Consider the following 13,314-nt stretch of genomic DNA (forward strand, 5'->3'; position numbering starts at 1 on the left):
TTTTAGAAATCGATATCTATAACGACAAATTTAGAATTGGTTAGAAACTATAGAAAAAGGGATGCCGAACGAACTAGATCTCATATGGCGAATTTTGAACTAGTTCGGAAATAACGAAAAGGGATGCTGCGGTTGGCTTTTTTACTTTAAATAGAATTTTACTTGGCGGCTGTTTCGTTCAAATACGCTTTTAGTCTGCACTTCGCAGATGCTTTTTCATAGTATGGTAATACGAAACTAAAATTTGTGTTAACATTTAGGGGGGCCTTCTGGAATCTAACCAATAACAGCAAGCACCTCTGCAAATTCAGCTAAAACGTGTTCTCAATGCCCAATTTGATTTACATTCACTCAAACAAATTTGATTTCAGATTGAAAACACATTTCTTTAGAAATAATTAAAAATTACTACCATGGTAAAACCAAAAAGATTGTTTGAAAACATCTTGTTACTGTTTTTGTCTGTCGATTCTACAACTGGGTCGGAACTATAGAAAAGGTAATGCATCGGGGGACAATTTCCCATTCCTATGACATCGCCTTGTTAAATTCGCCAGTTGTTTGCATGCTAAAGAGATATATCGCGAGCTAGTAGTGGGTGTACTAGAAGTGCACCAGTTCAGAACATGAGATTTTCCCCGCAGGGTATGTATAGTCGGTTGAAAGTAAATATGTGCGTATTTTTTAGTTTGTTTGCGCTGTGGCTTTTGTGTGACGCTGCGCATGCGCTTTGCGGTAAATGAAGTTACAACGACCTTGCGTGAAGCTTCAGTCAACGTTTGACTTTGGCGCGCACCTCACGTTAGATTTCGCATTGACGACAATTAATGTTAATTGGTTTTAGGAAGGCAACAAAATACCAGTAGCACACATAAAAGGACGCGGGAATTATTTAAAAGAAGTGAACCAATTATAAAAACATTTTTCCGAAAAAAACGTTACAGTGTTATAGAAAAAAAAAAACAAAATATCTTGGAAAAATGGTATGAATATATTATTTATGTTAGTATTTAATAAATAGTGCAAGTTACGTATTTAACCCAGTAAAAATAAATAAAATATTTGGCGCTTAAACATTTGCTTGTGCTTAGCGGTACTTCACTTCTGATTTCCGGTGTGCGCCTTAAAGTTATCACGCCGAAGGACGGCTGTTATTAGAAAAAAAAAGTTAAATGTTGCTCGGAGCAGGTTTCGAACCCGGGGCCTACCGAGTGGTAGTGCGCGCCGCTAACAACTCGACCACGGCGGGCGCAATCGAATACCGTTTCGTAGATGCTGCTGAAGCTGTAAAATCTACATATGTACTTAATGCCCACGATCTTCAAAGCTGACAAAACTCAAATTTGATATTTTTGAAAGTATGCTCTTAAAATTTACACAAAGCTTTTATTTATCTCTCAGCAAAAGCTAGAGCAAATTTTTGTTATAATTTGTTGATAAGAGATAGTTTTTCACATGATACAAAAAAGAAGGTAGTTTCAATAAACAACTTTTGACGGATAATAAAATTTTTTTAAGTTTCATAAATTGTGAGTATTCACAACAGCCTTGCCACTTTGATAATATTAAAACAATAAATCGGAGTATTTTCTTTCCCATATTTATACCAATGTAATAACATTTCAAATCAAAAACCATTATTAGTGCTTGGTACTTTTTTTTACTTACGTAACTCGCACTATTTTTATTAAAAATATTTAAAATGTAAACTGTTAAAGGAGACTTCATCGTAATTGTTCTTTTCATTTTGTAATAAAAACCACGCGCGCATTATTCTGTTATTTTTTTGTTTTCTTATTTTAAATTTTTTTTTATTAAATTTCACAAATTTTTAATTTATGCAAAACACCTGAAGTCGGCTTGAACAGACCGCCCTCCGATAAACAACTAACAGATCGTCGTTTAAATTACAAAACCGTGTACCAACAAAATGCACAACTGCGTATGTGAGGTTGCATAAATTATTCTGTAGAGAGTAAAAACACTCATATTTCAAAATGGTTCTCTTTTATACAAAGAAATCGCATTTCAGGACGAATGGATAAGATGTTGTGTGAGCAAATCCAATTTTTGGCAAAAAATGTCAGTTACGCGGTTTTGCAGAACGACGATACGCGGTTTTGTACTTTAAGCGACGATATGTAAATACACAGTTTCTTCATGCTTTCTGAAACCTAGTCGTCAACCCCATTTTCGAAATCATGTAGCCGGCATAATTTTCTAGCTCATCATATTCCACATCTTTGAATGTACTGATAAAACCTTCTGCTTAAAAAAAAATATTTCTTCTAGTGATCAGGTAGCATGAATTTTATGAAATGTCATAATTTTATTAAAAGTCAAATAGTTAACAACAACAACGAATGTCATTAAATGAAACTACCTTCTTTTTTGTATCATGGTTTTTCACATTTTCTGACGAACGTGTAATTTTGAGTTGTGTCACGTTTGAAGTAGGGATGCAAAAAAAAACATCGATGCGTCGGAAATATCGATGTTTTCTATTCGATGTATCGAATAAAAGCGATGTTTTGGACCTTCTTATATACATCGATATATAGATGTATTTTTTTGGATGCATCGACTTTTGTGTGTACAGACTAAAATTATTGTGTATGCTTCCAAACTCTTCGCTGTAGCAACTATTCTAAATGTGGATTTTCACTTATAATGCACTATTAGAATATGCACATATTTTATTAATATTATCCAAAATGTTATTGCGCTAATAAATTGCTGCTTTTTTAGTAGAAACGTTTAGTGCCAAAATACCATCTACGATATGATATTAATTGATAAGATATTGACACTCTAAAACCATTTGGAAATTTGGACCAACATAGTGAAATAATATAAAGTGTGCCAGCCAGTTTTATGTAAGCTTATTTCAAAGCAAAATTTTAGTTTCGTAATTTTTTTCAAATCTGGCATTAACCCTTGGTTTTGTTGCATACCTCTGCCCGAAAACACCAGTACTGCAACGTTATGTGCGCTTTTGCACAAGCGGCAAGAATTTATTGGCATTTTTCAATTTTTCAAATCAAAAAACTTCATAATTCCTCACTCAAAAGGGTTAACATAAAAGTCAAAAAAAAAAAATATGATAATAAATTGCCAAATATGTGTACCGAAATAGAATGTCATTGCTAGCTGGCACACTTTATATTAGTGGGATTCATGAAACGTCGCAAAGCTGTTTCATATGTCGCATTTGACACAAAATTTGCCACCTTGCGACGCAGCTGATTACATTTGTGTGGGAACTTTGTTGCGATAAAATTGCGACATTGCCATAGTATTTGAGCTGGCAATCATTGCAAAGTCAAAGTCGCGAAACACATGTTTTTTCATTGTCTTCAAAAGTATCAGTTAAGGCTGCTTCGAAATATAATTGTAAAAACTTTTCTTTTTCTCTAAAGCGCGGCATTTTTTAAAAATTTTACATTTGCAATCCGGAGTTGCGATAGGTCGTTCATACAACTTTGTTCGCAACATTGCCAAAAATGCCACTTTGCGACGTTTTATGAATCGCACTAATATTTCATTATGCTTATAAGCATTTACCAATTGTCGCCACTTCCGTACCTTCCGAAAATTTTTTTCGAAGGCTTTTCAAAAGAACAGAGAAAACTCTTTAAATTAGTTAATACATTTCACTGTGAGTTATACACTTATCGATGTTACGATTGTTTAATTTTCTTGCGGTATATTTTTAATTGTAATATACTGTTGATGTTTTCATTCGATGCATCGAATATATCGATGTTTTCATACGATACATCGATATCCATCGATTCTATATTTCGATATATCGAATCGAAAAAACATCGATGTATTTTTATGACTTGCATCCCTAGTTTGAAGATCGCATGCGATATGTATGTACGAAGAGGAGGACACAGTTTCTCATAATCAGCCTTATCATGAGTTTCATTTTCCCCGAACCGGTTCACTTTTCTTTCTTGGTTTCCATGGTTTTACTATGGGCGGATGACAAATTTTCGGGTGAATTTTTTTTCATGTGAAACTCAGGATAAGGCAGAATATGAATGCTTACAAGATTATTGAGGATTTTTCCTGGGATAAATCAAGGAAAAATTTAACAACCACGCCCCCTAAAATATTGTTAAGTTAAGGAGGGCGTGCTTTTTGTTCGACTTCAACATGGCGCTTGAAAAGGCTAAGGGGAGTGTGTATACCAAATTTGACAATCAGTGAAATAGTCCAATTTTCAAAAAATTTTGTGAAAAAGTATTTTTTTCGCTAAAGACAATTTAAAGTAAATATTAACGAATTCTTTAGCAATACTATGCAAGAGATCTGAAAATCGAGTACATAAACACAAATAAACTCCAGGCCGCACTTACGAAAAAATTGGCCATTTTTTATCCTATTTTAAAAAGTCGACCATTTATTCGGTAACAACGATTTTACAATAATAGGTCATAGGTTTGACAACTTTTATAGAAATTTTTATTTTTTATAATAGCGATGGTAAACATGGAAAAATTAAGAAATTTAATTTTTACAAAAATTTACTCGATGAAACTTCCCAACTACCTAAGTCTGACAATTAATCTTTACACATCTAACTTGGAGGAGTTCCTCTGTCAAATGCTCTATACATGTAGCTACATTAGTTTTGTATAGATCCAAATGAGGCGTCGTAGAGACATCTTCGTTCGTAAAATCAAAAAGCGACTTTCAAAATGAAGAAATGTGGGGTGTGCCTATTTGCTTACCTATCTAAGGTCTTTGTGTCGAACTTGAAAATCCGGTCAATGGTGGACTTGCCATATCTGAAGCCACACTGATAAAGTTCAATCAGTTGGTTCGTATAGGGTGTCACTGTTTCATACAGTATCGTCTATAGGACCTCTTGAGATAACCCCACCCCGGGTTAATTAGCGCACGTAGTAAGGTCTTCCTTAACTGGCCAGGTGCCAAAATATAAATGCAAATTTCTATGAAAAAGTTTGGTTATTCAGAAAGTCTCATAACACGTACTATATAACGTTACTTGTATGTAATAGTTTCAGGCGATTTGCAACAACCGGAATTTAGAGCATCTTGTGAAGCCCCTGTACTTTGCCGCCTTTTTTTGTGGTTCATTTAACGAAAAATCAAAAAAAAAAAAGTTTTGCACTCAGCGTTACGTAAAAAGCATCAACAATTTTTTTTCGCTTGCGTAATATCTATGTATGTACTACAATGCGCAATTGAAATGACAAAGCAGTTGTCCTCTAAAAGCATTGCAGAGACTTTGAATATATTTTACTTATACATACATACTACATTCACGATAACATAAATAAAGATGATCAGCAAAATTCATAAAAACATAAATAGTACATGATTTTGAAAGCTGTATGAATAGAAATACTGTATGCTAACTTTTTTTTTTGTATTGAAAATTTATTATACCTTTATACGTAATAAGCTGAGCATATTTTTAAAAAATAATAAGTAGGTCATTTCAACTGTGAAATGGCATTCCACGAAAAAAGGTATATTTCATCGCCAGACTAATTACTATTTCGGACGATTTTTTCCAGCAGAAATGTATTTTAAATTTAAAATCATCACATCAAATGTTCAATTTACTTTATAAATTTTTTACAAGAACAACGAAAATTCAACTAACGTTCTTTCAGCGGAAATATATATATATATATATATATATATCTATATATATATATATATATGTGTACATAATCTAGCATAGAAATCGATATTTGAATCAAGTGTATTTAAATAAAGTTGAGGTCAAGTATAACGAACTTTCGAAATAAAGAATTTTCGGTTTAACGAATCATTAAAATTATCTCATTGATGTTTCTATATTACATACGAACCCAAACTTTTTTTATTATTCCATATAATGGACGCTGATTAAGTTTTTAGCTGAAAGTTCGAGTTCTTTGCAAAAGCAAAGGTTTCGTTAAGTCAACAGTAGTTTAACTGAGTTTGATTTAACGTCAAGTTAAAAAGCGGATGCGAATTGAAATAAATTTAAAAAAATAAATAAAATGTTCGCTGTCATTGAATTAAAAACAATATGTATTTTTTTAACTTAATGCATTTAGTTATATAATTGAAAATATCGGGGTATTATAGGTAATTAAAAAAAACATACGATTTGTTATATTGGGCGTCTAGTGTAATTATATATTTTTTATAACAACAACAAATTAACTAAGCATTAGCTATCATTTTCATCTCTGGACACCAACGAGAACCATAATTGGAGTGTTTGAGTTTCACGATTTTGTTATCGATATTTTTATCGACTTTGTATCGACATTTTTATAGATTTTGTTATCGATACTTTTGTCGATTTTGTTACCGATATTTTTTATCGATTTTGTTATCGATGTTTTACTATCGATTTTTATTGATGTTTTTTAGCGATTTTGTTATCGATATTTTTTCGGTTTTGTTATCGATATTTTTTATCGATATCTTTATCGATTTTGTTGTAGATATTTTTATGGATTTTATTATGGATATTTTTATCGACTTTGTTTTTGAAATTTTTATCAATTTTGCTATCTTTATTTTTTATCGAATTAGTTATCGATATTTTTATTGATGTTACTATCCTATATTGTTATCGATTCCCATGATGTGACATCATATGACAGAACATCACATGATATCACATCATTTGGCATGACATGACATCCTATCACATCACTTCACATCAAATCACCAGAAATCACATTACATTGCATCGCATTACCTGACATCAAATCACATAGCCTCTTATTACGTTATCAAAAATATAAAAACAAAGATAAGGACCAAGGTAATTTTCATTTCTCCAGTGTGGCCCAAGCGCACTTACCTTTTATAACATCCAGTAACTAAGATTTGTGGTAGACTGGGGCTTTCCCTGCAAACAAGCAATTATTTCGGATTTGGCGTAAGTAAGTCCGACCATATTGATAGTGCCGGGCAAATTTTAATTAAAAGGACAGTTACCAATTGGTTAATGTTAATTCTGGAGAATAACTAACAATTAATTAGTTGTTAATTTTAGTGCAGAATAACAATTACCAATTCATTAATTGTTAATTGTAGCGGTGATTGTGATTCTCTGCAATGAACAATTAACCAGTATTTAATTGGTTTGTGAATTTCATTAAAAATTAACTTTTTCAAATGCCTAATATATAGGTCAGGGACGTGGATATCACAGCCATCCACATCCAAAGCCCGCGCCGTATTTTTTATTTCATTTATAAGTAGGTTAATGTTAAAAAAAGTAACTGCAATTAAGTTATTTAATTGCCGTGTACAATTAACAGTTTAATTGCAATTAGTTCAATTGCAATTAAAATTTTAATTGCGCATCGCAATCAATTATCAAGATGATTAAAAAATTAATTGATTAACGCCCAACACTGAGTGGTACATATAGGCGGCAATAAAGAGCAGGAGATTTTTGTTTACAGGCCAGTAATACATTTGGTCGCCTTTTTGAAAAACAAACAACACACCACTTCACCGCAATATTTCTACCCAGTGAGCTATCAAGGAGTCGTACTATCATAGACTTTGGCTTTGGAGCTTAGCAACCAGAATTAGTCCTAAATACACTTGGTTCTCGTTTTACGCGTTTAGTAAGGATGCATCGATGTTTCCGAAACACCGATAATATCAGTTCAAAATTCCAAGTTTGTCATCGAAGTTGAAAATTTTCTAACATCGCTAAATTCACGATACGTCGATTTCAAATTCAAGTATATTTTCAACATTAGTTTTACTGGAACTATCAGACCTGCTTTGGACTCAACTTACCCATTATTACCCCATTGTAAAATTATAACCGCACCACATATTGCCAAGCTTTAACTGCATTGGTTGGAATTGAAAAATTTTAATTTTCCTTTAAATTGAACTGTGTAGGACTTAGTAAATTGTAAAACAGCTTAAACTAGGCTAATAAAGTTATAGTTTAAAAAACTAAAAACTCGCTCTTATTACAATGTGAACTAAAACGTGAAAAATAATTTATACAAATACAAACTTCGTTTAAGAGGATAGGAAGTTCCCTGACCTGATTTGATTGAATTTTTAGAAACAACCTAAAATATGTGGGGTGCTTGATATCAATTGTTTAGAACTTTTTATTCTCAGTTTAGTAATATTGAATATTTTCAATAGCAGGACTATAAACTCTAAGAAGCACCGCAAGCTTCGTTTTCCGGTAAAATTAATTTTATTGTCAACTACTTTAATCATATTTTTCGTTGGTTTAAAAATTTTAATTAAACCAAGTTAGGGAACTTTTTATTCCTCTTAAATGAAATCTATATTTCTATAAATTATTTTTCACTCTTTAGTTCACATTGTAAAAAAGCGAGTTTTTAGTTTTTTTTTTAACCAATCTTTTTATTTACATGCGAAATCAATCTTTGGAATTTTCATTTGTACCGTCATCAGGTAACTTTAAAATGGAAATTTTCAGCTCTATTCCCACGCCAATGACAAAACTCAGCGGCTGACTATTGTCTTTACTACTGCGCCTAATACTGTAAATTGTCACTGTTATTTTTATGACCTACTAAGTACGCGACAACGGCGAAAGAATGCTTATAGAGCAGTAATGGACACAACTGTCCTACTATTAATTGTGTCAGTGTTGTGGGAATAGGGCTGTTAAATCAATTCCCATATGTACGGTCAAGAGGCTTGTAACTTGGTAATGGAAATGTTGCTGCAACTTTTAGCCACACCATTATTACATAGTTACACCCCAAGCTAATAAAAGCGAGGCAAAAAATTAAACAAATAAATTAAAGACAACAATCGTACTAACTCTGCGTCTTTTCCGTTATTATGGGCATTTTGTTTTAATTTTTTCCACAAGACGTCAAATTGTTGTCGGCATACTTCAACTCATTGTCATGAAAATAGCCCAGACAGTTTTTTCAGATAACTGAAGAAGTGCGCATGTATTTCCGCTGTTATCACAGCATTGCCAGGTGTAAACCGCGTGTTACTGAAATGGCAATAATTGTTAAAAAAAAAGTTAACTAAAAGCAAAGAAAAACTGCTTTATCGCTAGAAACAAACTTGTTGTGCTTAAAGACGCTAAAAGCGAGAAGAGTTTTCGATTGGTAGAGTGTGAAGACAAAGCAGGACCATACTCTTTTTTCCTTCCTGATCTTTTCTTCAGCATTTCTAGTTCAACATAAAGCCCAAGTGCTATTTGACTACCTCCACGAGGTTCTGTGTAACACCATTTTTCGATGGTAACTGGACTTTGAGGAATTTCGTTTTTAACGGCCTGTTGACTAGGTTCCCACATTTACTAAGGCCTTCTGACTTTGGTAACTTAGAACTTGAGTATGTGTGCGTCCTAGCTATGTGCTAACATCCTGTGCCATGTTATCAGAGTAACAGACTATTTATTGTTACATTCCGTAGAAGTGAGGAGATTTCTCCGCCGTGCGGAAGGTCCTACTTGAAACAAGGTTTTAACAATTGGGAACATTGGCACTTTTAATATCTAGAAAACGAATAAGGCTAGTTATTTTGCAGCTTGGACTTGGTTTATTTTAGTGACGATATGGCGGAGCACTGTTTCCTTTTGAAATGAAGACCACTTTCGCCTTGCTTTGGGAATATAAGCCAGGTCAAGACGAGTCTTATAGATGAATGTAATAATGGACATAAAATGTCTTATGCTTCTTGACCTTGGCGGGTTAGATGTCAACTGTGTAAAACCAGTAACTTATACAGTTAAAAGGATATGTAGATACATACATATATTCTTATTTCAGCGTATGATGTTCTCCGGGAGGGAAATGTTTCTAAACTGCAGTGGAAAATAATACAGCTGTACCTGGAGAAACACTGGCTTACCCATTTGCAAAAGTTAAACCGACTTAAACCCGAAAAAGAAACGAAAGAAAAGAAATAATAAAACTTTCCAAGCCTAAGTTCCTCAAGAAAATTAAGTTTATTACGATGAAATTCTAGGCTCTCGTAGTCTGCCATATTTTGAAAACTACAACTTTCACATAAAAAACAACACTTAATTAACCTATATTTTTATTAGCTATCATTAATCTCGTCCTCGCTTCTCTTTCATTATAACTAAATAGCTCACCAATTATCAAATTGCCGGCGCTATCTTATTTTTGATGGCACACTTTTCCACCACCTCCAGCACACCACTGCCCACAATCGAAGCTCTAGGGCCAGTTAATGCATTGGACTACGCACAACAACCAAACGAAGTGTTGCCAATTCAACCATTACTACTATATCCGATGTCACGGAATTTACAACTGCAGGGACGGGAGCTTGATGATGAGGACAATAACGTAATTTATGTGAAACTATTGAAGCGTAAAGCCTACCACCCAACAAAGCTGCACACCAATGCATTATATGAAGGAAGCAATGTGCCGCGTGAGCTCACCATGAAGGACATTTTCTATGTGAAAGCGCTAGCCAATGGTCAATTTAGTCATCAACGTCTCAAATTATATCGACTACCGGAATTCTATGCGATAAGCGTATTCCACAAGGGAGCAAAACTGTGAAAAGCTGCAAACCAACATACTCGTACATATGTACAAACATATGTATGTATGTCATCATCATAGTAAATTAAAAATTAATTATAAGCTATATTTCAATGAAACATCTTCAGCTCATTTGTTGGATTTTTATTTTGTAGTGAATTAGAGTTAAGTGCTTATGACTTAAGTATTATTGTGGCTTATTGTGATTGATTTCTTAATTGTTGTTGCGTAGATATACAAATAAGGGTACACATACATACCTATAAAACAACAATTGTGTCATTTCATAGACCATAGGTTTAATGAGTTGTGCGGAAAGGTGGGTGTATTAATTGATAATCGTAATGAAGCCATCGGTCTTCGTGGCGTGAGTGGAAGTAGCCATCGAGTGGACGATGAGTGGCCACAGCCAGGCTTACAAATTTCATTATTTACGTAAATTTTACGCAATGGCCGTAATTGTAAGTGACTATCAATGAGGTGTAATTAAGCATATTTATTTCGACAACATAATACCGTATTTGTGTAAGTATGTACCGACACACCAATACATGGCTACCAAAATTGATAATGCTGCCTGCTTCTGTACGTACAAATTAACAACGAAAACAATTAGCTGAACATTAATTTGTTGGGCTTAATTTTTTTGTCATTTTGCTTTCAGCTGCTACCTTTTTTGTTTGTTTTGTTTTTTGTCCATTCATGGTTTCTTTGTTTCCGCTACTTTGTGCGCCGCAGTGTTCCAGCAGCAATGTTGTCAGGTGTTAACAGTAGCCCAATTAATTTATTATGTTTAATTAGCAATTAGTCCTATTATGTGTATGGAGGTGTGGAGGCTACTTTGGGTTGTATGTGGCGAGCTATAACAATTTGTCCGTGGCTTTTGCAGTGATTTATGCTAATTTTTTGCAAGGTTTTGGTGTACTTAATTAAGCGTAGACCGAAAGCGGTGGAAGAGGAAGTTGAAAAGTAATAGATTTGAACATACCTGTTTTGGGTTAAATGCTAAAGTTTACAAGAAATCCTAGATAGGCAGCAACTAAGGCTGGGAGTTCTATCCGGATCTTTTTAATATCCGGATAATCCGAATTGTCGAATTTCTGACTAAAAACTCGAAAAGATTACCAAAAAGTTACCGAAAGTATTAAAAAGACCTCTTTCTTTTGACATTAACAATGGGCGTTACTTGCACCTTCGAGATTGTATTAAAGTTGCCTAGAAGTTTACATAGGAATATACTTCTATGATTTCTGCACCTTTTTAAAAAATCTTGAACTTAAGGGTCAAAGTTTATAATAACTTTATGTTAAATTTATAATATAAAGGGTATCTAGAAAAAATAATGTACATTATTTGATGGCATCTGTCGCGTTTTTTAATGGAGGTAATTGATTTATCATGCACGCGTGAGTAACACCCTTTTCTTCCCATATTTCATACAAAAAAAACCAGTGCCAGTATTTTATTTATCATTTTAATTCTCTTTGTTAGTAGCTAGTTGTTTTATTGTTTTTTTTTTCTGACCTTAGCTCCTTGTGGCACATATGTTTGTACATATCGCCAATGATAACTCTCAATTTCGTATGTGTCCTCAAAAACAAATTAATTTCGTAAGTAATTGGCTACGTGTATGTAACTTTGCCGCAGATATTGTAAAATATTTTACGGTTTTTAGGCATTTAGTCTATAAGTTACCAAATGAGATCGGAAGCTACCAAATTGCCAAAGAGAATAAAAGTTACCAATTTTGGTAATATTTTACCAAAGTGGCAACCCTCATCCGGACATTAAACGGATATTCGTATATTCGGATAACAAAATTAACGGATATTAACCGAATCGAATCTAAAAGGAACAATAATTGTTTTTTGTATGAAGTGTTCTGTTATTTACTTTGCACCGCAAGTGGTTCTGTAATTTTGAGAAACATTTTACGAATCTGTTCAAATACTATTTATTAAGAATTTCCGGAAAATCAAATGAACGGATATAAACCGGATATCCGGATAACAAAATAGAACAGTCAGGTTCTCACCGGATACCCGGATTTTAACCGTATACACGAATAAACGAACGGATACATACAGAAAGTCCAAGCCCTACAAGCAATAGTCTTACTCCTAATATCAGGGAATAACAACTCATACGACGAGGGGCACCACGAGCCCGCTCAAAGATGTCGCCTACAAGAAAGCATTACTCCCCGTCTTGCAATTAGCTGATACCTTATCGCTTTTGGGAAGTGCGAAGTTTTCATCACCTAATCGAATTGCTTAGAACAGGGGTTCCCAAACTTTTTTCACCGCGGCACCCTTGTTATGCTAAAAAAATTTCGCGCATCCCTACTCTTCAAATGTCTACGAAAACAAGAAAACACAATGCAAACTTTATGCTCATTTAGCTTTAATGTGAGGACTGAAATTGTTTTGATGATTTCATTATTTCCTTTAAGTTTATTGGGAGCTTTGGACAATTTTACCCTGAAATCATTTGACCCTGAAAGCTTGCTGGTGTATTTGTTTTTAACCGACCTCACAAAAAGGAAAAGGTTATCAATTCGTCGGAATATTTTTTTTATTATTTTTTTTCTTGTGTATGCTACCGTAAAACTCTGGACCACGTTAACCGATTACTATAATTTTTTAATGGAAAGGTGTTACCTCACAGGTGGTCCCATTCTAATTTGGTTTAAATCCGATCATTGGATCATGAAGAGAATAACGATAATCTTAAATTTGTATATGGGAATTTAAGTCGGTTTTGTTTTCTGCTT

General features: G+C 33.6%; 1 protein-coding gene across 1 annotated transcript; it reads left to right on the forward strand.

Moving 5' to 3' along the window:
* Nucleotides 1-10,116: 10,116 nt before the first annotated feature.
* LOC118738545 lies at nucleotides 10,117-10,576 on the forward strand. The gene has a single exon (XM_036469487.1). The coding sequence runs from the start codon at nucleotides 10,155-10,157 to the stop codon at nucleotides 10,557-10,559; it is 405 nt and encodes a 134-aa protein (XP_036325380.1). The 5' UTR covers nucleotides 10,117-10,154; the 3' UTR covers nucleotides 10,560-10,576.
* The last annotated feature ends 2,738 nt before the right edge of the window (nucleotides 10,577-13,314 follow it).

Source organism: Rhagoletis pomonella, unplaced genomic scaffold (assembly GCF_013731165.1).
Source record: "Rhagoletis pomonella isolate Grant_MI unplaced genomic scaffold, Rhpom_1.0 Rhpom_scaffold_00004, whole genome shotgun sequence".
Taxonomy (NCBI): Eukaryota; Metazoa; Arthropoda; class Insecta; order Diptera; family Tephritidae; genus Rhagoletis; species Rhagoletis pomonella.

What these genes read in the sequence shown, in the direction of transcription:
- LOC118738545 (XM_036469487.1), top strand. Translation starts at nt 10,155, where the DNA reads ATGGCACACTTTTCCACCACCTCCAGCACACCACTGCCCACAATCGAA.